General features: G+C 41.5%; 1 protein-coding gene across 3 annotated transcripts in view; it reads right to left on the bottom strand.

Moving 5' to 3' along the window:
- Positions 1-26,689, bottom strand: part of wdr25 (WD repeat domain 25) — an 88,004-nt gene that overhangs the window by 59,647 nt on the left and 1,668 nt on the right. For all 3 annotated transcript variants that reach the window (XM_067991799.1, XM_067991800.1, XM_067991801.1), the window contains exon 2: positions 23,483-24,276. In XM_067991799.1, coding sequence (XP_067847900.1) covers positions 23,483-24,214 — 732 coding nt within the window. In that variant the 5' untranslated portion in view covers positions 24,215-24,276. The remainder of the gene's footprint in view (positions 1-23,482; positions 24,277-26,689) is intronic.

The raw sequence follows: 26,689 nt of genomic DNA, 5'->3' as shown, positions 1-26,689 counted from the left end.
AACTCCCTTCCTAATAGCACTGTGGGAGAACCGTCACCACACGGACTGCAGCGGTTCAAGAAGGCGGCTCACCACCACCTTCTCGAGGGCAATTAGGGATGGGCAATAAATGCTGGCCTTGCCAGCGATGCCCACATCCCGTGAACGAATAAAAAAAAAAGCCACAATTGGAGTATTATATCCAGTTCTGGGCACCACACTTTAGGAACGATGTGAAGGCCTTAGAGAGGGTGCAGAAGAGATTTACTAGAATGGTTCCAGGGATGAAGGACTTCAGTTATGTGGATAGACTGGAGAAGCTGGGGTTGTTCTCCTTAGAGCAGAGAAGGTCGAGAGGAGATTTGATAGAGGTATTCAAAATCATGAAAGGTTTAGACAGAGTAGATAGAGAGAAATTGTTCCCATTGGCGGAAGGGTCAAGAACCAGAGGACATAGATTTAAGGTGATTGTTTCCTTTGCCAAAGGTGAAATGAGGAAAAATATTTTTACAAAGCGAGTGGTTAAGATCTGGAATGCACTGCCCAAGGGAGTGGTGGAGGCAGATTCAATCATGGCCTTCAAAAGGGAACTGGATAAATACTTGAAGAGAAAAAATTCGGGGAAAGGGCAGGGGAGTGGGACCAGCTGGATTGCTCTTGCAGAGAGCCGGCACGGACTCGACGGGCCGGCTCCTTCCGTGCTGTAACCTATGATTCTATGCTTCTAGGTTAATCTACAACCTTCTGGCTCAGACATGAGAGTATTACCACCATTGAACCAAGGAGATTAAGTCACCAAGGGATAGTTTGGTGAATTTTTTATTTAATCTCAGAGCAATGCGAGAACTGGTCTAATACATTACATAAATGCTGTGTTTTGAACCTTGATAATGTAGGGCTCGCTTATATTCAGTGCTTTGGCATTTCTTAAATTGCTGTTGCTTTTATTTTGTTGTGAATATAGCTAAACATCTCTGTTTCTGCTGCATTTTGTTTTAGTACACTAATCATTTTGGAAACACATCTTTTAACCTTTCTTACAGCAAGCCTTTTCCTCTTAAGTTTCTTCCTCAAATTATTTTACCTGAAAGCTTTCTTTGACCAATTTTCTTTATTCTGTAACTTACATTTTAAATGTTTTCTACTCGCAGTTTAATGGCAAATCTGCTTCGCATTTTTACTGAGGCCTATCAGATTAAACTTACCATGGTCTTCTTCATAACCAGGGTCTATGTAATCATGTTTAAAATATGATGTGGAGATGCCGGTGATGGACTGGGGTGGACAAATGTAAGGAATCTTACAACACCAGGTTATAGTCCAACAGTTTCATTTGAAAATCACAAGCTTTCGGAGCTTACCTCCTTTGTCAGGTGAGTGAGTGAAGGGTTCTAAAATCGCATCGCATATATTAGGCTGGGAGACAATCACAGCAATCAAAGGTGTCGTTGGTGTTCAGACAGGTTAGCCACGGAAAACATTACATCCCAGTATACTGAATACCCAATGGGTCAGATTACACAGACAGAGAGACAAAGAGACCCGAAAGGGGGAGAGAGAGAGTTTTTTTCCCCCGCTAGTGGGGTTACGTGTAGCGTGACAAGATCCCGGTTAAGGCCGTCCTCATGGGTGCGGAACTTGGCTATCAATTTCTGCTCGACGATTTTGCGTTGTCGTGTGTCTCGAAGGCCGCCTTGGAGAACGCTCACCCGAAGATCGGTGGCTGAATGTCCTTGACTGCTGAAGTGTTCCCCGACTGGAAGGGAACCCTCCTGTCTGGCGATTGTTGAGCGGTGTCCGTTCATCCGTTGTCGCAGCGTCTGCATGGTCTTGCCAATGTACCATGCTCTGGGGCATCCTTTCCTGCAACATATGAGGTAGACAACGTTGGCCGAGTCACAGGAGTATGAACCATGCACCTGGTGGGTGGTGTCCTCTCGTGTGATGGTGGTATCTGTGTCGATGATCTGGCATGTCTTGCAGAGGTTGCCATGGCAGGGTTGTGTGGTGTCGTGGACGCTGTTCTCCTGAAAGCTGGGTAATTTGCTGCGAACGATGGTCTGTTTGAGGTTGGGTGGCTGTTTGAAGGCGAGTAGTGGAGGCATGGGGATGGCCTTAGCGAGGTGTTCATCGTCATCGATGACTCTGCCGTCGAACCTCTCGCACACTCCGCAACCATCTCGTACACCAACTCTACAGCAGACGCCGCAACCTCGAAACCAGGATAGAGTCCATACTCTCAACCTGTACTCAGGACACAGCAGACCAGCTACGAGACACTGCCAAACAGACGAGGCAATGGAACTACGCTGCCTACATGAAAACCAAGAGCAGGAAGCTTGAGAAACTCGGCATCACCACCAGCATCAACCAATCCTCCCCCGGTACCACGGTTGCAACCACAGGGAAGTCTATCGTCAATTTGTCCCATCACACCCTTCAACCAGACGAAATCGAAGTTCTCAACCGAGGGCTCAATTTCTGCCCCACCACCAAAATGGACCCCATCGGTCTCGCGGCGGACACAGAGGAATTCATCAGGAGAATGAGGCTCCGGGAATTCTTCCACAAATCCCAAGATTTCAACAGCGAACCCAATGAGACAATCAACGATCCGGAACAGTAGACAGAGGGATCCACGGTACAGCAACCGAAGAGGAAAGAGTCTCACTGGACTCCTCCGGAGGGTCGCTGCCCTAAGCTTGACATGTATGCTCAAGTTTCAGGAGATGCGTCAAGGCCAGATTCATCAGCCGCACTCACAAGACAGTCCAGAATGTCACCAGAGCACAATGCAACACCATCGACGCTCTCAAGACCAACCGCAACATCGTCATCAAACCAGTGGACAAAGGAGGAGCCATCGTCATACAGAACAGAACGGACAATTGCAAAGAAGCATACCGACAACTGGACAACCAGGAACACTACAGACGGTTACCCGCAGATCCGACCAAAGAACACACCCACCAGCTCAACAAACTGATCAAGACCTTCGATCCAGACCTTCAAAGCATCCTACGTGCTCTCATCCCACGTACTCCCCGCGTGGGAGACTTCTACTGCCTCCCAAAGATACACAAAGCCAACACACCCGGACGTCCTATCGTATCAGGCAACGGAACCCTGTGTGAGAACCTCTCTGGATACGTCAAGGGCATCCTGAAACCCATCGTACAGGGAACCCCCAGCTTCTGTCGCGACACTACAGACTTCCTACAAAAACTCAGCACCCACGGACCAGTTGAACCAGGAACACTTCTCACCACGATGGACGTCTTGGCACTCTACACCAGTATCCCCCACGATGACGGCATCGCTGCAACAGCCTCAGTACTCAACACCAACAACAGCCAATCTCCAGACGCCATCCTACAACTCATTCGCTTCATCCTGGATCACAATGTCTTCACCTTCGACAACCAGTTCTTTACCCAAACACACGGAACAGCCATGGGGACCAAATTCGCACCCCAATACGCCAACATTTTCATGCACAAGTTTGAGCAGGACTTCTTCACTGCACAGGACCTCCAACCAACGCTATACACGAGATACATCGACGACATTTTCTTCCTATGGACCAACGGCGAAGAATCACTGAACAGACTACACGATAATATCAACAAGTTCCATCCCACCATCAAACTCACCATGGACTACTCCTCAGAATCGGTTTCTTTCTTGGACACACGAATCTCCATCAAAGGCGGGCACCTCAGCACCTCACAACCTCACTCTACCGCAAGCCCACGAACAACCTCACGATGCTCCACTTTTCCAGCTTCCACCCTAACCACGTCAAAGAGGCCATCCCCTATGGACAGGCCCTGCGAATACACAGGATCTGCTCAGACAAGGAGGAACGTGATGGACACCTGCAGACGCTGAAAGACGCCCTCGTAAGAACGGGATATGACGCTCGACTCGTCGATCGACAGTTCCGACGGGCCACAGCAAAGAATCGCGTAGACCTCCTCAGAAGACAAACACGGGACGCAACCAACAGAGTACCCTTCGTCGTCCAATACTTCCCCGGAGCGGAGAAACTACGCCATGTTCTCCGCAGCCTTCAACATGTCATCGATGACGACAAACACCTCGCTAAGGCCATCCCCACGCCTCCACTACTCACCTTCAAACAGCCACCCAACCTCAAACAGACCATCGTTCGCAGCAAATTACCCAGCTTTCAGGAGAACCGCGTCCACGACACCACACAACCCTGCCACGGCAACCTCTGAAAGACATGCCAGATCATCGACACAGATACCACCATCACACGAGAGGACACCACCCACCAGGTACATGGTTCATACTCCTGTGACTCCGCCAACGTTGTCTACCTCATACGTTGCAGGAAAGGATGCCCTCCCGGAGCATGGTACATTGGCAAGACCATGCAGACACTGCGACAACGGATGAACGGACACCGCGCAACAATCGCCAGACAGGAGGGTTCCCTCCCAGTCGGGGAACACTTCAGCAGTCAAGGACATTCAGCCACCGATCTTCGGGTGAGCGTTCTCCAAGGCGGCCTTCGAGACACACGACAACGCAAAATTGTCGAGCAGAAATTGATAGCCAAGTTCCGCACCCATGAGTACGGCCTTAACCGGGATCTTGTCACGCTACACGTAACCCCACCAGCGGGAAAAAAAAGTTATCTATTTTTAATACAACTGGACATTCTCTCTCTCTCTCTCTGCTTTTCAGGTCTCTTTCTCTCTCTGTCTGTATAATCTGACCCATTGTGTATTCAGTATATAGGGATGTAATGTTTTCCGTGGCTAACCTGTCTGAACACCAACGACACCTTTGATTGCTGTGATTGTCTCCCAGCCTAATATATGCAATGCGATTTTAGAACCCTTCACTCACTCACCTGACGAAGGAGGTAAGCTCTGAAAGCTTGTGATTTTCAAATAAAACTGTTGGACTATAACCTGGTGTTGTAAGATTCCTTACATATGTTTAAAATAGAGATTGATAATGACTAGCATATCAAAAGTACATCATCAAGATATAAGCCACTGAGTGGAGATATTGGGCCCAATGTTCACAAGCTTGTTCAGGCAACTCACAAGATACTGTATTCTATGAATTCTCATTCTTCCATCCTTCATATTTATACCACATGCATTTTACAAAACAGTAACTTTTAATACATACTAACTAGCTGATCACCCATAAAGTGACTCACGGGTATACAGGAATCTTCAGCAGTGTGACGATTTTAGCTATTAGGTTGGTCTGTGTTTAAGATGACCTTTCCCATTTTAAAAAAAATTGTTACTATTTTATGAATACCATTTTAACCAATCGGGTGCAAGTGTGACAGTGTGAGATATTTTGAGACGTGATGGACACAAAGCTATATTTATATACCGGCAACTTTCACATGGCATTGCTCAAGGTGAGTCAAGGTTACATTGTAACTAGAGGACGGAGGGGTTTTTATCTCCACTGAGAAAATTTAGGGGGGAAAAAATCTAAGTGATCTCCTCAGAGACATCAAAGCAAGTGTTTTTAATTGGATCTTGGTAAATAAATAAATACCAATGTTACATAAATCTGTCAATATGAACAAATCTGATTTTTTTTGAATTCTCAGAATAAACAAAAAATAGGCAGGTGTTTTAAAAAGGTAGAATACATTATAGAGTATAAAGATCCCACTTGTTTAAAGCTTAATTTGTCAAATTTAACATGCTGTAAATAATACTTGAATATAGTGATCTATTTTTTTCAGGAAAATTGCCTTGGAAGAAGTTGAAACATTTATGCTTTACCTGGAGGAAATAGACTGTGGCAGGAACACATAAATAAACACATGATTACTTTCACAAAACATAAATTGCACAAACAAGTAACCCCTTATATAAAGTTATTTATATAATTTACCTCAAAAGACTGAAACTTCCATAATTTATGTTGTTCTCAGGTTTTTAATACAAAAAAATTCATTATTTCATAGGCGTCCAGACTTTTCCACTGGACAAAGGGGAGGGGCTTACAAAAAGGAAGTCCTGGCATGCTCTACGAATGTTCATTAACTCAGAAGAGAAGGATCCTTAATCATCTTCTGGAGCCAAAGTGGAGAACACGGTGTCCATGGACATCTTGGATACTTTGTGTCCAATTAGATGACAATCATCAATGAACACTTGGTGCAGGTGGGATACAGATGCTGCTTAGTCATCTCAAAAACTGTGCAACATGATAACACCACAAATTCATGACTTCAACATTTGCCACTAACCAATAAGATATTGGCCCATAATTTGCTGTCAAAATATGGATGAGGCTAATGGCGCTCACCATTATTTATGCGCAACTTCAAGCGAGGGCAGATGTGCGGATAAACGCGGAAATCCAAAAGTTGCTGTCCAAGGTGCGCCGTTAGCTTTGTAAAAACGGCATCACGCAGGCTGCCTCACCATTGAAATGTATTGAATGCTGTGAAGTTCCTGTATTTGATGGCCGGACCATCACGGCTAAACACTTCTTCCCTCCCCCCACCTCACACCCAATCCCACAGCCATGTATTCTCCTGGGAGAGGCAAAAAACAGAAAAAACTCAGGTCCAATAAGGGGAAAAATACTCTAAAATTTCTCTCCAACCCCCTCAGGCAATCGAAATCAGTCCAGGAGATCACATGGATCAGTGTTATCTATTAAGACACGTACCTTCTATATGATGCGCTCGCTGCCCCAGTCAGGAGCTGGTCCAGCTCCCCTTGAAGGTATGCAGAGAGTCAGCACCCACCACAATGTATTCCAGAGGCTCACAATTCTCTGGGAAAAGAACTGCTTAACATCCAGTTTATTCCTACTCTTCCATAGTTCAAACTCATGTCCCCTGGTCCTCCCTGACCTGTAACCTGGAATAATCTATCAACAGTGTCGCTATCCAGCCCTTTAATTATTTTATAGATTTTTTTCAGGTTACCCCTTAGTCCATGCTACCATAAAGTAAATAAACCAAGGTCCTTGAGCCTATCTGAGTAGCTGAGGTTCTTTCAGTTAAGAATCATTCTAGTAGTTCCTCTCTGGACCTTTTCCAAGGCCGCTATATCACCCACCATGTTGTGGGGGGACCAAAACTGGGCACAGTACTCTAGATGCAGTACTCTGACCAGCGACCTGTATTGTGTCTAAATGATGTCCTTTGATTTATACTGAATGGTTCTATTAATACAACCCAATACCTTGTTAGCTTTAGTTACAGTTTCTCTACATTGGTCATGAACCTTTAGTGGTCTGTGCACAATAACACCAAGACATTTTTGTCACTCAACCTCTTTCAGTATTGTTCCTTGCAAATGATACATGTATTCTGTGTTGGCCCTACCAACATGCATGACACTACATTTATCTAAATTAAACACCATTTGCCATTCCCCTAGCACATCTAAATCTTTTTGGATTTGATTGCACTCCTCTACTGTCTTAACCCTTGCACAGAATTTGGTGTCATCTGCAAACTTACTTACCATGCTCCCAACACAACTCTCCGAACTAAATTCGCCACAAAAAAAGTTAAGTCTTGTCCATTTCAGTTTAACAACATGATAAGTGTCAACTACTGCCAATCAACCTCCCAGGCACTGAAAATTAATTATTACAAGCGTGGAGTCTCATTCCTTCAGGTTTTAATTGTTGGAGATTTTAAAAATGTAAAATTTATTTTTTTTTAAAAACTTTTCCTTTCAATCTCTTTTTCTCTCTCTCTTAATCCCTCTCTTTATTTCTCTTTCTGTACCTGATGTGACATTGAATTCACCCATTCTAACTTACACTTCCTTCTCAATCCTTACGCTGTTAATTTCACAATCCTTCAATCTGATTGGTTAAGGAGATACACAGTAGCTTGCCCTGTTCACTCAGACCCCAAATGCCCTATATCCCTCACCGCGACATTATCAGCTCACACTTTCAGCAACTTAGTGGGTAAAATTTTAAAAACTTAAATGTGCAAGGGCAAGTCTAACTAGCGGCAGACACAGTTAGATGCCCTGCTAAAGCAAATTATAAAACAAGTAGGTTTCTATCCTGCATCAATCAGCACAGTGACTCTGCCTGTCAGCTTGATATCTGGCTATATTAGATTTGCTGCAATGCAGCACAAATAGATTTTAGATTACATTGTTCCAGCAGTTACAAGATATTCCAAGGCCGATGAAGATTCTAGCACCTCCTCATCACCAATACTAAAGATTCACTTTTTTGTATCAAATGCTGGTTATGTTGCCTTGTCTTGAAATTTAATCACTCCCTCCCCCCACATCCATTCAGGTTTTAACTACAATGGTTAATTGCTGAGTCAATATTTTAGGTGCAATTTGCACACAATTCCTGATCAATTGTGTCCACTTTTTTGAAATGATGTTCACTAACAATTTCAAAGTGTACCTGGTTAATGATCCAATGAACAAGAAATTTACATTTTTGTACCAAATCCTCTGCCATCAGTGTCACCATACACTGCAGCAACACGGTCATCTTTTAGGGTGAACTTATGGCGCAATTCATTAGACCTGGCTTCTGTGAATGGTATTTCCCTAGCTGACTAACATGTTAGGAATCAGATGTTTGACTATAATGATCCTGTCGAGAAGGCACACATATGAAGCAGATTTTTTTGCTGGAATCTTAATCTGCCTTGGAATATTCTCGTAACTGCTGGAACAATGTAATCTAAAATCTATTTGTGCTGCATTGCAGCAAATCTAATATAGCCAGATATCAAGCTGACAGACAGCGTCACTGTGCTGATTAATGCAGGATAGAAACCTCCTTGTTTTATAATTTGCTGTAGCAGGGCATCTAACGGTGTCTGCCGTTAGTTAGAAATGCCCTTGCACTTGTTTAGGTTTTTAAAATTATTGCCCACTAAGTTGGTGAAAGTGCGAGCTGATAACGTCGCAGCGAGGGAAACAGGCATTTGGGACCTGAGTGAACAGGGCAAGCAACTGTGTATCTCCTTAACCAATCAGATTGAAGGATTGTGAAATTAACAACGCAAGGACTGAGAAGGAAGTGTAAATTAGAGTGGGTGAATTCAATTTTTTAAAAATCTGAGCACATGACAGTCAACATTATTTATAGCAGCGAGAGAATCTGCTAGCATGTCTTTCATCAAATGCCACTGCTCAGTTTGCAGTTTTAGTACAGACATCATTTGGCCAAGTTACATTTTTGTGACTTAACATTTTGACTATAGGCCACTATTGCTCTGTGAATCATAACAACATGCCAGATTCATTGTTCCGTAAAATTAGCTGATTATTTTTGATAGTTTTGATTTAGATTGCTGGTTTTGAGTTAAGAATAACATGGTCAGTTGCATCTTCAGGATTCCAATCAGCATGGTCATAAAGCAACAGATGGTATATCAGCTTTAAAATAGAGCAGACTGGGACATGAGCCAGCACAAATTGAGGAAAGGTGGCAAGCAGATGATTAAGCAAATTTTCAATGTTGAGTGCTGTATGTTGGTTCTCTACTGGGGTAATCATCAGGTTAGAGGCTTCTTTGAGAAAATAATTAAATTCCAAGGATACAGCATTCCCAGAGATCTGTAATGGGAGCATTTTTATTATTTAATTTATCATTTTTGTAGATTTAATAAAAAGCTTTTTTTAAAAAAAAATCCATTCCCTAACAATGACATTGCTCAGCTTGGAGAGGACAAGATGTTATTAAACTTAGGGAGGACAGTGAAGCACTTGATAGTTGAAATACGGGTACATATTTTCTATATAAACTGTGCAGTAAATGGTAAAGGACACAGAGTGGCTACCAGTGAATTAAAAAAGTTCAACGCTTCAGCTCAAATGATATTGCTTAATCAGCAGCGTTTGTCTATTAGATTGGGCCTCCTGTGTTAGGCAGGATTCCCTTACTAAATATAATAACATTGCTTCCTATTTCCCACATTTTCAGCCTGTCGAAGAAATGTCAATTCCCATTGACTGCACGTCGTTCCCAGGATTACACACCATCCAGCACTGCACTTCAGATTAATAAAGTGAGCTCTCTGTAACACATGATTCATTCTTCCATGATGATAACAGTTCAGTTACATCAACAATTGGAGAGAGCTTTATTTTTTCACTTTAACTATTGTTCTGCTTTTCTTCAGTTAAACTAAAAATATCTTCTGGTTCTTCAGGATTAGAATTCTTCTGTATGTCATCAGTAGTTTTGTCACAAACCAGGTTTCTTCTGTAATATTCAAAAGACTTCCACAAATATTTGACCTGCTTGATAGTCACCTACAAAGCTTGATGGTTTTACAACCTCGCATTGGTGACTAAACAATGCAGGAGCTAGAACACTCTATTTTCACCTCTAGAAATGGGATCCAATCCAGCCCAGTCTTGCTCCTGTAGAAAACAGAAATGCAGTAGGGAATGCTCAGCATCAGTATCATTACTCTTGGCCAGGTATAGCATGGTTAGTTGCAAAGTTAACCGCCTTCTGTTTTACCCCAGCAATGCGGCTGAGCCTCAACCTTAGAATAACACCCCCAAATGCATCAGTTTTTTTCTTGTGGCCTCAGAGTCATTGCCAATGTGTGCTGAATTAGAGGTATTTTAATGTCCATTAGGAATTAAGTCGATACTGCCCAAACTAATTCCACTTGGCACTCTTAGTCAGCAGACAGGAGAGATTTTCATCCATTAATTTAGATGGGATTTGATTACAGATGTCAGAGATGAAAGTGTCTTACCCACTGATCCAGTCACCATACGCCCTGCTTCTAATCTGCTCTACATCAGATCTATGAGTACTTGATGCTGATGTCAGTGCTGGGCATTAAAAGTAGAAATATATCCTACTTCTTAGCAGTAACATCCTTCATCTTGAAAGGCACAAACACCAAAAATGTCAAGATTTTAAAGTGGTCCACACCACACTTCAAAGTATTTGAGGTTAAATAGAAATCATAGAAAGTTACAGCACAGGAAACGGCCATTCGGCCCAACGCGTCCGTGCCGGCTGAAAAAGAGCTATCCAGCTTAATCCCACTTTCCAGCACTTGGTCCGTAACCCTGTAGGTTGCCGCACTTCAAATGGACATCAAAGTACTTTTTAAAATGAGTTGAGGGTTTAGGCCTATACCACCGTTTCAGGCAGTGAGTTCCAGACACCCACCACCCTTCTAGGTGAAAAAGTTTCTCCTCAGCTCCCTCTAATCCTTCTACCAAATACTTTAAATCTATGCCCCCTGGTCACTGCTAAGGGAAATATGTCCTCCCTATCCACTCTATCTAGACCCATCATAATTTTATATACCTCAATTAAACCTCCCCTCAGCCTCCTTTGTTCCAAAAAAAACACCAACCTATCCAATCTTTTCTCGTAGCTAAAATTCTCCAGCCCTGGCAACATCCTCTGTACCCTCTCCAGTGCAATCATATCGTTCCTGTAATGTGGTGACCAGAACTGTACGCAGTACTCAAGCTGTGGCCTAACCAATATTTTATACAGTTCTAGCATAACCTCCCTGCTCTTATATTTTATGCCTCGGCTAATAAAGTATCCCGTATGCCTTTTTAAACCACCTTATCTACCTGCCCTGCTACCTTCAGGGATCTGTGGATATGCACTTCAAGGTCCCTTCGTTCCTCTATACCTCTCAGTATCCTCCCATTTATTGTGTACTCCCTTGCCGTGTTTGCCCTCTCCAAATGCATTACCTCACACTTCTCTGGATTCAATTCCATTTGCCACTTTTCTGCTCACCTGACCAGTCCATTCATATCTTCCTGCAGTCTACAGCTTTCCTCCTCACTATCAAGCGCACGGTCAATTTTTGTATCATCTGCAAACTTCTTGATCAAGCCTCCCCCCTACATTCAAGTCCAAATCATTAATATATACCACAAAAAGCAAGGGACCTAGTACTGAGCCTTGCGGAACCCCACTGGAAACAGCCTTCCAGTCGCAAAAACACCGGTCAACCATTACCCTTTGCTTTCTGCCACTGAGCCAATTTTGTATCCAATTAGCTACTTTCCCTTGGATCCCATGGGCTTTTACTTTTTGACCAGTCTGCCATGTGGGACCTTGTCAAAAGCCTTGCTAAAATCCAGGTACACTACATCAAACGCGTTACCCTCATCGACCCTCCTTGTTTGCCGTTCAAAAAATTCAATCAAGTTAGTCAGACATGATCTTCCCTTAACAAATCCATGCTGACTGTCCTTGATTAACCCGTGCCTTTCTAAATGACGATTTATGCTGTTCCTCAGAATCGATTCCAATAATTTGCCCACCACCGAGGTTAGACTGACCGGCCTATAATTACTCGGTCTATCGCTTTTTCCCTCTTTAAACAACAGTACAACGTTTGCAGTCCTCCAATCCTCCAGCACCACGCCTGTAGCCAGGAAGGATTGGAAAATGATGGTCAGAGCCTCCGCTATTTCCTCCCTTGCTTCTCTTAGCAGCCTGGGATACATTTCATCCAGGCCTGGCGATTTATCTACTTTCAAAGATGCTAAACGCCTTAATACTTCCTGTCTCATTATGTTTATCCCATTCAATATTTCACATTCCCCCTCCTTAATCACAATCTCTGCATCGTCCCCCTCTTTTGTGAAGACAGATGCTAAGTATTCACTAAAAACCATGCCCACATCTTTTTGGTCTCTAATCGGCCCTACTCTTTCCTTAGTTATCCTCTTGCTCGTTATGTATTTATAAAACATTTTTGGGTTTTCCTTAATTTTACTTGCCTCTCTTTGATTTCCTTTTTAATTTCACCCCTGCACTTTCTATACTCCTCTAGGCTTTCTGTGGTTTTGAGCTCTTGGTGTCTGACATAAGCTTCTTTTTTTTTTGCCTGATCTTACCCTGTACGCTCGTCATCCAGGGGGCTCTAGATTTGGCAGTCCCACTCTTTTTCTTTGTGGGAACATGTTTACTCTGAACTCCTTGAATGCCTCCCACTACTCTGACACTGATTTACCTTCAAGTAGCTATTTCCAGTCCATTTTTGCTAAATCGCTTCTCAGCTTGGTAAAATTGGCCTTTCCCCAATTTAGAACTTTTACTCCTGTTCTATCTTTGTCCTTTTCCATAACTATGCTAAATCTAACTGAATTATGATCACTACCACCAAAATGCTCTCCCCCACTGATATTTCTTCCACCTGCCCAGCTTCATTCCCTAAAACTAAATCCAGAACTGCACCCCCCCCCCGCCCCACCACTTGTTGGGCTTGCTACGTACTGGCTAAAAAAGTTCTCCTGAACGCAATTTAAGAATTCTACGCCCTCTACACCTTTTACACTGATTGTATCCCAGTTAGTATTAGGGAAGTTGAAATCCCCTACTATTACTGCCCTATTGTTTTTGAACTTCTCAGAATTTGCCTGCATATTTGTTCTTCTATCTCTCTCTGACTGGGGGTTTATATGATGTGGAGATGCCGGTGATGGACTGGGGTTGACAATTGTAAACAATTTTACAACACCAAGTTATAGTCCAGCAATTTTATTTTAAATTCACAAGCTTTCGGAGGCTTCCTCCTTCCTCAGGTGAACGAAATGAAATCCTCGAAATGAAATCGCATTTATAATTCACAGAACAATGCTTGGTGATTACAGACAGTTTTTTCAACTGCCCGTTGCCAAGGCAATCAGTGTACAGACCGACAGGTGTTACCTGCAAGGTCTCAGAATATACAAATCACCAAAAAAAACAACAAACAAAAAAAAGAGATAGAGAGGTAGAAACATAGAAAAGACAGCAACTGACCCGTTATATTAAAAACAGATAACATTTGTTCGCTGGTGGTGTAACGTGTAGCGTGACATGAACCCAAGATCCCGGTTGAGGCCGTCCTCATGGGTGCGGAACTTGGCTATCAATTTCTGCTCGACGATTTTGCGTTGTCGTGTGTCTCGAAGGCCGCCTTGGAGTACGCTTACCCTAAGGTCGGTGGATGAATGTCCATGACTGCTGAAGTGTTCCCCGACACTAGTACACTCCCAGCACTGTGACTGCCCCTTTTTTGTTCTTTAGCTCAACCCATATGGCCTCATTTGATGATCCTTGGAACACATCATGTCTCCTCACAGCTGTAATTGTTTCTTTAACCAATATTGCCCCCTCTTTTTTTTACCCCCCTCTCTATCTCATCTGAAAACCCTGTAACCAGGAACGTTGAGCTGCCATTTCTGCCCCTGTTTAAGCCATGTTTCTGTAATAGCTAAGATATCGTACTTCCACATGTCTACTGTGCCCTTAGCTCATCTGCCTTATTCACTACACTCCTTGCATTGAGATATATACCATTAAACACTGCCAAACTCCTTTGTTGTCTAGTTTCTAACCTTTGTTTCCTCTGCCTTCCAAACTCACTTACTAATTTTCTGCCTTCCATTTCCAGCTCTGCTTCTTTCCCTTCTGAATCTATGCTCAGGTTCCCATCCCCCTGCCAAGCTAGTTTAAACCCTCCCCAACAGCACTAGCAAACCTCCCTGCGAGGATATTGGTCCCGGCCCTGTTAAGGTGCAACCCGTCCGGCTTGTACAGGTCCCACCTCTCCCAGAACTGGTCCCAATGCCCCAGGAATCTAAAGCCCTCCCTCCTGCACTCTCTCCAGCCATGCATTCTTCATCTCTATCCTCCTATTTCGATACTCGCTAGCATGTGGCACCAGGAGTAATCCGGAGATTACTACCTTTGAGGTCCGACTTATTAACCTCTTTCCTAATTCCTTGAAATCTGCCTGCAGGACCTCAACCTTCTTTCTGCCTATGTTGTTGGTACCGATATGGACCACGACCTCTGGCTGTTCACCCTCCCCCTCCAGAATGTTCTGCAGCTGCTCGGTAACATCCTTGACCCTGACACCAGGGAGGCAACATACCGTCCTGGAATCTCGTCTGCGGCCACAGAAACACCTGTCTGTTCCCCTAACTATAGAATCCCCTATCACTATTGCTCTCCTGACCTTCCTCCTCCCCCCCCCCCCGCCCCCCGTACAGCTGAGCCACCCATGGTGTGTTGGTCTTGGCTCTGGCTGCACTCCCCAGATGAACCCTCTCCCTCATCAGTATTCAAAACTGATTATCTTAACTTATCAAAAATGGACTATTACATTAAATGCATGGAACCTTACAGTATGCACAATTAATCAAAATATTTTTCTTGGACTTAGAGTTACAATTTCAATATAGAATCTTACAGCACAGAAAGAGGCCATTAGGCTAGTTGTGCCTGTGCCGGCTTTGAAAGTGCTGTCCAATTTAGTCCCACATCCCAGCTTTTTCCCCATAACCCTGCAAATTAGTCCTCTTCAAGTACATGCCAATTGTCTTTTGAAAGTTCCGATGGAATCTGCTTCCAACACCATTTCAGGTAGTGAGTGAAAAAAATTCTTCTCATTTCCCCTCCAGTTCTTTTGCCAATTATTTTAAATCTATAGCCTCTGGTTACCGACCCACTTGCCAGAGGAAACAGCTTCTCCCGATTTGCTCTATCAAAACCCCTCAAAATGTTGAATGCCTTTAATTTAACCTTCTCTGCTCTAAGGAGAACAATCCCAACTTCCCCAATCTCTCCATAACTGAAGTCTCTCATCCCTGGTATCCTCCTGGTAAACCTCCTCTGTACCCTCTCCAAGGCTTTGACATCCTTCCTAAAGCATAGTGCCCAGAATTATACACAATACTCCGGCTAAGGCCTAACCAGTGATTTGTAAAGGTTTAGCATGTGGAAGAAAGTAAAGAAGTAAGCACAAGGATGGTTAGAAAATGAAAGCCACACTTTCATTACCAGCCAAGAGATTATCTGAATTAGAATGTAACTTTAAACCCATCATATCATCCATAATAGAGATTGCATAACAGGCAGAATCAAACCCAATGAAGCTTTGCTCGTGCAAAGGCTTAAGCTGACTCCTCCATCAATCAGACCAGCAGTTATACGCGATACAAAATCTTTTATAGCTATGGTGATAAAACCCAAATCTTCCATAACAAAGGATTTTGTCCTTCGTAATCATCATCATACATTTATATAGATCATGCATTTAAATAGTGCCTTGAGATATTTTTCTACATTAATTGCACTTGTTACATGCATGATCTATATAAATGCATGATGATGTTTATGAAGAACAACCTGGGGACAAAATCCTTGGTTATGGAAGATTTGGTTTTATCACCATAGCTATAAAAGATTTTGTATCTCGTATAACTGTGCTGGCCTGACTGATGAAGGAGTCAGCTTCAGCTTTCGCACCAGCAAACAGGATTGAAATATATGCTTTACTTTTAATTATGAGTGTTGCCACTGACAGCAGTACAATTCCCACAGCGGTGCTTTAATGAAAGTGAGGTAACACTACCATTTAGAGAACCATCCTCAAGAGGTGATATTTAACTGTTCCTCAAGAGGCAGCTGTGTCATTGACAGCAAATGCAAAATAGCAGCTTTTAGTAATACATGGCACTATAATTCCTGGCCATGAACTGTCTGACCATTCAGCCTATCCATACATTTAGCGATTTAGTTTTGACTGATGGCAGGAATTGAAAGTCATTACATCTACGCTGACGACACCCAGCTCTACCTCAACAACACGTCCCTTGTCCCCTTCACTGTCTCTCATTTGTCACACTACTTGCCCGACATGGATGAGCAAAAATCTCCTCCAACTAAATATTGGGAAGACCGAAGCCATTGTCTTCAGTCTCTTGCCACCAACTCCATCCCTCTCCCTGTTTGAGGCTGAATCAGACCGTTCGCAACCTTGGCATCCTATTTGACCCAGAGATGAGCTCCAGACCACATATATGCTCCATCACCAAGACTGCCTACTTCCACCTCTGTAATATTACCCGACTCCGCCCCTGCCTCAGCTCATCTGCTGCTGAAACCCACATCCTTGCCTTTGTTACCTCTAGGCTTGACTATTCCAATGGTCTCCTGACCGACCTCCCATCTTCCACCCTCCATAAACTTGAGCTTATTCAAAACTCTGCTGCCCTTATCCTAACTCGCACCAAGTCCCATTCATCCATCACCCCTGTGCTCGCTGACCTACAGTGTCTCCAACTCAAGGTAAACCTCGATTTTAAAATTCTCATCCTTGTTTTCAAATCCCTCCAATGCCTCGCCCCTCCCTATCTCTGTAACCTCTTCCAGCCCTACAACTGAATTGCTTTACATTCCATGTCTATGGGTCAGGTAGTCTGATTAATGGTTAACCTTATGATTCGGTATGAAGTTAGTAAACCTAAATCCTGGCAACATTCTTTAATTTTCTATTTTAAAAAACTATTACAGGTTCACAATGTATTTTTGCAGAAAATTCAAATGGTTTAGTGCAAATCAGCTTTTATATAAATTAAAATTTAATTTGTTGAGAATTTATGATGCAACTTTAAGGCTTAAAGTTGCAAGTACAAACTGTTTACTTCAGTTATATGTTTGATTTATGCGACATAATCACTTCTACCTGAACAAGTTCTCTAATGTGGTGGGTCTGCAATCGCTGTGGAATCTGTCCCATTTACACAGCAGAGTGACTTTAACAGCATCAGTGGCAAAACAAAGATAACTTTGCAGAATGATATATATGTGGTTATATATGCATTTACTACAACAAAAACAACAACAACTTGCATTTATATAGTGCCTTTAATGTAGTAAAACGTCCCAAAGCATTTCACAGCAGTGTGAAATAAAGACCTCTGTGCTCCTCCAATTCTTGTCTCTTGTGCATCCCTGATTTTAATCGCTCCACCATTGGTGGCTGTGCCTTCAGCTGCCTAGGCCCTAAGCTCTTGAATTCCCTCCCTAAAACTCTCCACCTCTCAAACTCACTCTCCTCCCTTAAGACGCTCCTTAAATCCTACCTCTTACCAAGCTTTTGGTCACCTGTCCTAATATCTCTATGTGGCTCAGTGTCAAATTTTGTTTAATAATCACTCCTGTGAAATGCCTTGGGACGTTTTACTACGTTAAAGGCACTATATAAATGCGAGTTGTTGTTGTTTTTGTTGTAGTGGATGCATATATAACCACATATACACCATTCTGCAAAGTTGCCTTTGTGTTGCCACTGATGCTGTTAAAGTCACTCTGCAGTGTAAATGGGACAGATGCCACAGCGATTGCAAACCCACCACAATAGAGAACTCGTTTAGGTAGAAGTGATTATGTCGCATAAATCAAACATATGACTGAAGTAAACAGAGCTACAGTTTGTACTTGCAACTTTAAGGCTTAAAATCAATCATAAATTCTCAACAAATTAAATTTTAATTTATATAAAAGCTGATTTGGACTAAAATATTTGAATTTTCTGCAAAAATACATTGTGAACCTGTAATAGTTTTTTTAAATAGAAAATTAAAGAATGTTGCCAGGATTTAGGTTTACTAACTTCATACCGAATCATAAGGTTAACCATTAATCAGACTACCTGACCCATAGACATGGAATGTAAAGCAAGTCAGTAACGTCAAGCTTGGAACAAAAACAGAAAACGCCGGAAACACACAATGGGTCAATTTACTAAGCAAGTTATAATTTATTCTTTCTTTGTGGGGTGTTGAAGATAAAACAGCTCCAATTACCAGGCCCAGAAATTGCTCTGAGCAGCGAAGCAACAGTGTTCACCGCTTCATAGATTTATCCTAACCCACTAACTTACCACGGTCTTTGCTGCGGGCACTTCCTCCAATCAAAAGCGGTGAACAGCCCAGCGTTCGTTCCAGCGAACCTAGGACCCATGGGAGAAGCGAGAGGATCACTCTCTTATGAAAGGGTTTGATAGGGTAGGTGTAGAGAAAATGTTTCCACTTGCGGGGGAGACCAGAACTAGGGGCCATAAATATAAGATAGTCACTAATAAATCCAATAGGGAATTCAGGAGGAACTGCTTGACCCAGAACGTGGAACTCGCTACCACAAGAAGTAGTTGAGGCGACTAACATCGATGCATTTAAGGGGAAGCTAGATAAACACATGACAGAGAAAGGAATAGAAGGATATGCTGATAGGGTTAGATGAAGTAGGAAGGAAGGAGGCTCGTGTGGAGCATAAACACCGGCATTGACCTGTTGGGCTGAATGGACTGTTTCTGTGCTGTACATACAATATAATTCTCCCCTCGACCAATCAGCTTGCAGCATTTTTGACAAGCTGCCAAGGGTTACTGCAAGCCGGAACATAAAATCCAGGAAGTGAAAGGTACAACAATAAAATCATTTGTAAAAACAGTAATTGACAGCGAAAATAAAGAGAGGGTAGGAAATAATTGAATTAAATAACAGGGATAGAAGGAAAAAGTAAAAAGAATTTTTAAAAATTTTTTAAATTTTAGGTTAGACTTCGTGTTTTTGAGTATACCTGTTTTGTGGCGATATTATTTACTTTCCAGCGGGGCAGAAGAGCAAGTTGGTGCTGGTCCATTGGTTCTGTTGATTGCAGCCAGTGATATCCCTTTAATGCGAAGCTGTCATATCGCCGGCGAACCAGAATTTCTGCGTTTGACTGCACGTGCAAACGCTGGAACTTGCTCCTCGATTTCACCACTAACAATGGTGTGCGCTGTTGAGCTCACCGTTTTTTTAAAGCAATTTTTGGGCCCTGGTGTTTAAGAGTTACCCTTCATTTCATCCCAAAACTTAAATACAGCCCAGTGAACAGTTTTGATGTTGGCTTGATCACTACTGGATTTAGATTTAAATTCAACTTTTTTGTTGAAACAAAAACACGTTAACAGAATAGATGTTTAAAAATATAAAAATGACTCAAACTTTTATGATTTTTAAAATTTGTTCTCTGTATGGGTGGCGCTGGCAAGGCTGCACTGTATTACTCATCCCTTGTTGCCTACTCCTTGAACTGCTACAGTCCTTGTCGTGATGTTTCTCCCACAAGGTGTTAGGTAAGAACGTAATTGAATGCCACTTTACATACAAAAATCAAAATTTGCGTCATGCAAGTAACTAAATATTGTATTAATAATGTTGCTGCATGATCTTTAAATCAAGTACAAAATGTTAAAATAGAAACTTCTATAAAACTGGGAACTATTTCACTGCTACAATTCTGTACATTATCAATATCTATGCACCTGCAAAAACTCAAATATTTCTTATCCACACAAATGTCCTACAAAGACTGATTGCCAGAAAGAACTTGCACTTATGCAGCACATTACAAATGCATAAAGTGCTAGCATGCAATGATCAGCAGAAAGCACAAACACATCCTGCATTTGTTTAGAGTGAAGAAGGGTAAACACCCCAAAATGTCATAAGCCTTCTTTTCTCCCCACAGATGCTGACTGACCTACTGTGTATTTCCACTATTTTGTTTTTATTTCAGATTTCCAGCATCTGCAGTTATTCCTTTTTATTTTTACTACATTTATATAGCAAGGGTGGTATTAGCAGTTTATTGTAACTTGCTGCCATCATCAGGCCAGAATGCACACAAGAAAAGTAGGACCTTAAGATTACCTTCTTCAATAGTGGCTGGAAAGAACAGCAGCATTTATACAATGAAACCAGAGGCTGAGGGTTTGTGCATACTCATTGAAGGATACAGTGATATTGGTCAGTGATTCCAAACAGCTGTAAAATATCTACTGCAAACTTGTACTAGATCCTCTGACACAACCTTTAGCTAGCACAGATTTTTATTAGGTTGCCTCTGAAATAACTTACACGCGTTTACCGTGTCAAACAAATCATATCCCAAGATTCACATCAGCCAGCACAATATAAAAAGTCTCACATTCAGCCTTCTGAACTGACCCTGGCACGAAGGAACACAAGTACTGAAAAATGAATACTGTAGGCGAGATAGGCAGATTTCAGCACCTGTGCCCCAAGACACAGATTCCTAAGCAATCATAAAAACTTATTCCAACCAGAGACAGGATAACATCCAACAATCAGAGAAACAAGACATCAAAGCTAAAATATTTTATCAGGTATCTTAAAAAATTAATCCTAACTTTAAAGAGGAATTAGTAAATCGCCCATTGCATTGCACACAGCCAGTTAATAAAGTTTTTGTTCTATACAATTTGGTGACAGAGTTCATAGAAATTATTCACAAATTAGTGCCACAGAACCATCTAGTGGTCAGAGGCTGCAACTACTGCATGACAGTGGGAAACATCCACATAGTAATTTACAATGGTATATGTTGACAGAAAAGCATGACAAAATGATGTATGGTTTGTGGACAGGATGTGCACATCTGATGCAAGTTTTTTTAACAATAGGTATAGATGTTACTGTCTGGAAGAGGGAAGTAGAAGAAGTATCAATGCATTTACCCCTTTATATATCTAACAGGGCTTCCTCTCAACACAAGCAATTCAATCTGTATCATTTTTCAGGAGTTTCCCCATAAAACATAGCAGACTGACAATTCATGAAAGCTAATATACTGCATCATCAATCAATTGTATCCTCATTGTATTTTGTTCTCCGTTAACCAATATCAACTCACCAACATCTCCTTAAAGAAAAATAAGTACAAAGGATCCTCAATGCCTCAGATAGTTAAGACAGTGAATAGATGAACCATATTGACCAGAAAGACCCCAGGTTCAAGCCCCAGTCCTTGCCAAGTTATCCAATCCCAACCAGGGCAACAAATGGGGGCAAACAATTAGCCCCAGTGCCCCTAAGCTAGAGGAGGGGACAACTGGCCAAGGTTCTGGCTGATCACTATTCAATGATCCCTATAAGAAGTGCACATGCATGTGCATGGACATTGGGTGAGGTCAAAATTGAACTGAGTTATGATACCCCTAGAATTGAATACCATGCTGACACTAGGATCGCACATGAAGAACGACCAATTGGATAAGTTACCAGACGGTGACTGGTGCTCATTGTTTCACACTTCAGCGTTGAGAGGAGGCTGCCAGGGAAAAATGGCAGGAAAAAGTACAACTCCAAACACTCTAAATTGTGCCAACTTTGTAGTAATCAGTGGTACCTAGCAGTTGATTCTGAAGAGGGCATTTACATTTCCCAGAGTGAACTATTAATAAATGGTTCTCAAGTTCACTGCAGGCTTGGAAAGCTCTTTACACTGGGAAAGCTCTTTACACTGGCTTTTCTAAACCCAAAGCCTTTTGATGTTCAGAGGTCACAATATTTTAGGGATGCCCCAGTTAGTACTTTGAGGAGGTGACAGATATGGTGGATGGGGGAAATGCAATGCATGTGGTGCAGTTAGTCGTTGACAAGGTACCACATGGGAAATTATTGGAGAAGATTAAGGGGCATGAAATTAGGAGAAAAGTAGCAACTGTTTAGAAGGGAGGAAACAGAGAACAGGACTAAAAGACAGTTTCTCAGAGAGGTTGGAAGTGGGTAGTGATGTCCTACATGGTTCTGCTCTGGGACAACTTCTGTTCACTGTGCTAATCTATAACATGGACACAGGGCTCGAGGGAGTGGTGTCCAAATTTGCAGACTATACTAAACTAGGAAGCATTGTATATAATTCTGAGTATCAAAGAAAGCTGCAAGAATATATTGATAGGATGGTAGAATGGGCAAAATAGCGGCAGATTGAATTCAATGTCAGTAAATGTGAGGTGGTACATATTGTTTAAAAAAAAATCATACTTTAGTTGGGGGAATGATATGGAAGAACAGAGGGATTTGGGGTTCAGCTTTACAAGACATTAAAAGTAGCACCTCAATTGGATAAAACTATAAAAATGCTAATAGAATACTGGGTTTTATGGCAAGATATATAGAATATAAAAGTCACAATATAATGGTGAATCTATATAAACCCTTAGTTAGACCACAGTTGGGAGTACTGTGTGCAGTTTTGGACTTCACACTACATCGGAAGGATGTTGAGGTAAGAGAGAGGGTACAGGTAGGGTGGTGTGAGAAAGAAAGAACTTTTATTTGTTTAACACCTTTCATGGCCTCAGGACATCTCTAAGTGATTCACAGCAAATTATTATATTTTATATATATATATATATTTGACAGTTCTAGTTCTTTACATTACTAGATCTCTGTAATTAGAGTCAGAGATGGATTGTTTTCTATAGAATCAGAGATCATGATTCAGAGTCATATTGTTACCCTCCTCCCCCCAAATTGTGTGTATACTGGAAAAACACTTTCAACTATTGTGAGGGGAGCTCTAATTCAGTTGTGTAATGAATAGATTTGTGTAAAGCAGCACCACACTACAACTATGTACGAATAAAAAGTCTGCTTCAACCCATTGCATTGGTGAGTAATCACAAGTTAATTAAACTAACGTAATAAGAGTGCATTTAACATGCCTTCAATAGCAATTGCGTTGGAATTTCAAAGAGAACAAAGCTACTTGCAATATTAGTCCAAAAGCAACGAAATGTGTTTTTATCACATTCTAGTCTTAAAGGCATTTGAAGAGGGAAGAAAATCAAATTAGGATTGTACCCAGCATCTATTTTCTACTTGACATGTAATTAATGGTACTCTACCTTTACGGACTTATCCATGGAGGCAGAGAGCAGTAAGTGACTGTGTTGTTGCACAGGACACCACTGTATTGTAGTTACCGGTCCCTTGTGCTTAGCCATCTGAAACACCAAGCGCTTTGGAATGTCTGAAGTTTTGTATTGGTTTTCCAAATAGGGCTTAATGAAGTCTGAAACTCTGCTTAGCAGACATTGCTGTTCTTCTGGTGCAGTGCAGTTTATCTCTGAGTTCAAAGCTTCTGTGCTGCCTTTGAATTCTTTGCTTTCATAAGTTACTACTTCCTTCTGCCTCAGTCTTTTGGGTATGTACGGTTTAATATTGTGAGCAGTAGCCACCGAGTCTTGAAATAATCTTTTCTGAGCTGAGGGGACCATCTTTGCAGGAGTTCTGTCAGATTTCTGCACCCGCTCCAATGCATTTTCATAGTTACTTTCAGAAAATTGAAAATATGTTTCATCATTTAAAGTCATTTCTGGATGTCTGGGAGTTACCCTAAAGTATCTTTGTGCATGATTCTGTGTACTATGCCATTTGCATTCCATATTGCTACCTCCAGCAGATACAATTTTTACCTCTAAACCACATCTAGAAGATTCCAGTCCTGTGGTAGCTGAAAATACAGATTGAAATTTAGAGTGAACAAAATCATCTTCTCTTTGAAGATAATTGTCTTCTCCACTTTTGTCATTATCTGTCTCTGAATCTGAGGATTCATAGGCAACTAGAGAATTCATGTTGCACTCTGTAATGGATAGGATGTGCACACTACTTCTGGCTGTGAGCCTGATGGAGCTTCCTGTAATAAGAACATTTTTATTAATTGAAAGAATTAAAGTTATGTCCTTAGATACTATGTTGCAAGTTTCTTATTTTTAACTTAAGCAACTGCTGCTGTGGCTTTATTTAGTATTTATACTCTAAAAGTAGTATTTACACCCTTAAAATATGGATTCTTCCTCTCCTTTCTAATAAAAACACATTCGTAAGTTCATTAGAGGCCAGACAATATCCATGTTTCAGCCAACTGTAATAAATAAACCAGATAGCCCTGCTGTAAAAGTACTCAACCATGGAGATGTTACAGGTTATATAGGAACACGTGCAAGTCCCACGCTTTATTAGCACTACACACAAGAAAAATCAAACTGGAAGTCTACATATTCATTGCCATGAATGAGGAAATATTAGAAACAAGACTGATTGGAAACCCATTTAAATATATTCAAAAAGAAAGAAAGGGATAAACCATATAATTATAGACCCGTAAGCCCAATACCATTGAGTGTGTAAGCTTCTAGAGGCCATAATACAGGATAAAATTAATACTCAACTAGAAATCTGCTTTTAAGGAAGGACAGGCAGCATGGATTTGTAAGAGAAATTGTATCTAACAAATTTAATAGAATTTTTTGAGGAAATAAGAGTATATTGATAAAGGAAATGCAGTGGATGTTACATATATAGATTTCCAAAAGGTATCTGATAAAATGCCACATAAGCAGCTTTTCAAATAATTTTGAAAAGACAAATTTCAAAAGCTTTAAGTTTATATTAAATGTTTATTTAAAAAGAGAGACGTGTGTGCCTGTTTGTGAAAGAGAGAAAGTAACAGCGAACTGATTGCACACTTGTTGTAGCTTTTGTGTTCTATATACTTCAGAAAGTGTAATAATTTGGGGGGGGGGGGGGGGGGAGAAAGAGAAAGAGGGAGAGACTTCTTCCCTGCATAATAATTATTCAATTTTCCCAAATAAACCGTTGAATTTTCAAGGCAACTAATTATTGCAGGAGAAGGGTAAGATAGAGAGAAACAGTTAAAGGTTAGCGAATGTCTGACTTCTCTAATGCATCCTCGGGCAGTGAGTAGAAATAGTGGTGGGGAGGAACTGGATGGAGAGTTAAGAGTGCAGTGAGTGACAGTGGAGCAAGAGGGAAGGAGAGGATAGAGAGATGAGCAGGTAGTTGAAAGGGGAGAGGTAGTGAGAGTGAGGGATTGGTGGAATTGGTAGGAAAGGGATGGTGGGAAGATGGAGGGTTAATGAGGTGAAGGGATAGTGGGACTCGATGGGAAAATAGCTGCTCAGGGATACAGTTTCGCTACAATCCCTATCCTAAATGCAGCCTGCAGCCACTGTTGTCTTCCTTCACCATGTCATACCATATTATGACACATCACCCACCACCTCCCACCCAAAAGAAAAGCAGAAGAGGACAGAGAGAAACAAAATGAGGTAAGAAAGTAGCAGAAGGAAAGAGAAAGATAGAAAAACCACAACACAAAGACAGCAGAGACAGACAAGAGAGACTATATTCACTGATGGGAGGTGCACTAATGATATTAAAAAATCTTAAATCTGCACATACTTACTGTTAGGAATTTACAATGGGTAAAAGTTATGTCCACATTTATAATGGAAACTACCTATTTAAACTTGTCATGCTGTAATTACAACCTCCCCCCCCGGTGGTGACCAAATTCCAAATTACATTTGTATGCTCAAGTCTAATTAGCCTCAATCTCTAACTCCATTTCACCTGAACATTATACTTGGTCTTGATTTGCCATGTGCAATGCCATAGAAAACTGACAACTCTATAAAAATGATCTGGACTTGGGTATCAAAATTTGCAGATGGCACAAAAATAGGTAATATGTTTATCTGTGAAAGGGACTGTGTGACTTCAAGAGGACATAGCGAAGTTTGTAGATTGGGTAGATGGATGCCATGTGAAATTTAATGCTCAGAAATGTGAGGTGATATGCTTTGAGACAAAGAATAGAAAAGAACATGCAAATCTTTAAAAAGGAGAGACTTAGAGGTGCGGATACACATTTTTTTTAAAGTAAAGAAGCAATGCTATACATAAAACCTCTTTGAATCATTGGTTAGACCGGTTAGATCATTGCACCCAGTTTTGGGCACTTTACTTTAGGAAAGAATGTCAAGGCCATGGAGATAGTGCAAAAGAGATTCAATGTGATGAGAGGCATTAATTATAAGGTGAAATTAGAGAAACTGCGGCTCTTTTCATTAGAACAAAGATGGTTAAGAGGATATCTGATTGAGTTCATAGTAGTTATAGCACAGGAGGAGGCCATACGGCCAATCATGCCTGTGCCAGCTCTTTGAAAGAGCTATCCAATTAGTCCCATTCCCCTGCTCTTTCCCCATAGCCCTATAATTTTTTTCCCTTCAAGTATTTATCCA

This window comes from Heptranchias perlo, chromosome 10, assembly GCF_035084215.1.
Source record: "Heptranchias perlo isolate sHepPer1 chromosome 10, sHepPer1.hap1, whole genome shotgun sequence".
NCBI classification, from domain to species: Eukaryota; Metazoa; Chordata; class Chondrichthyes; order Hexanchiformes; family Hexanchidae; genus Heptranchias; species Heptranchias perlo.
The sequence above is the reverse complement of the archived record's forward strand: the minus strand, read 5'-3'. Positions and strand labels throughout refer to the sequence as shown.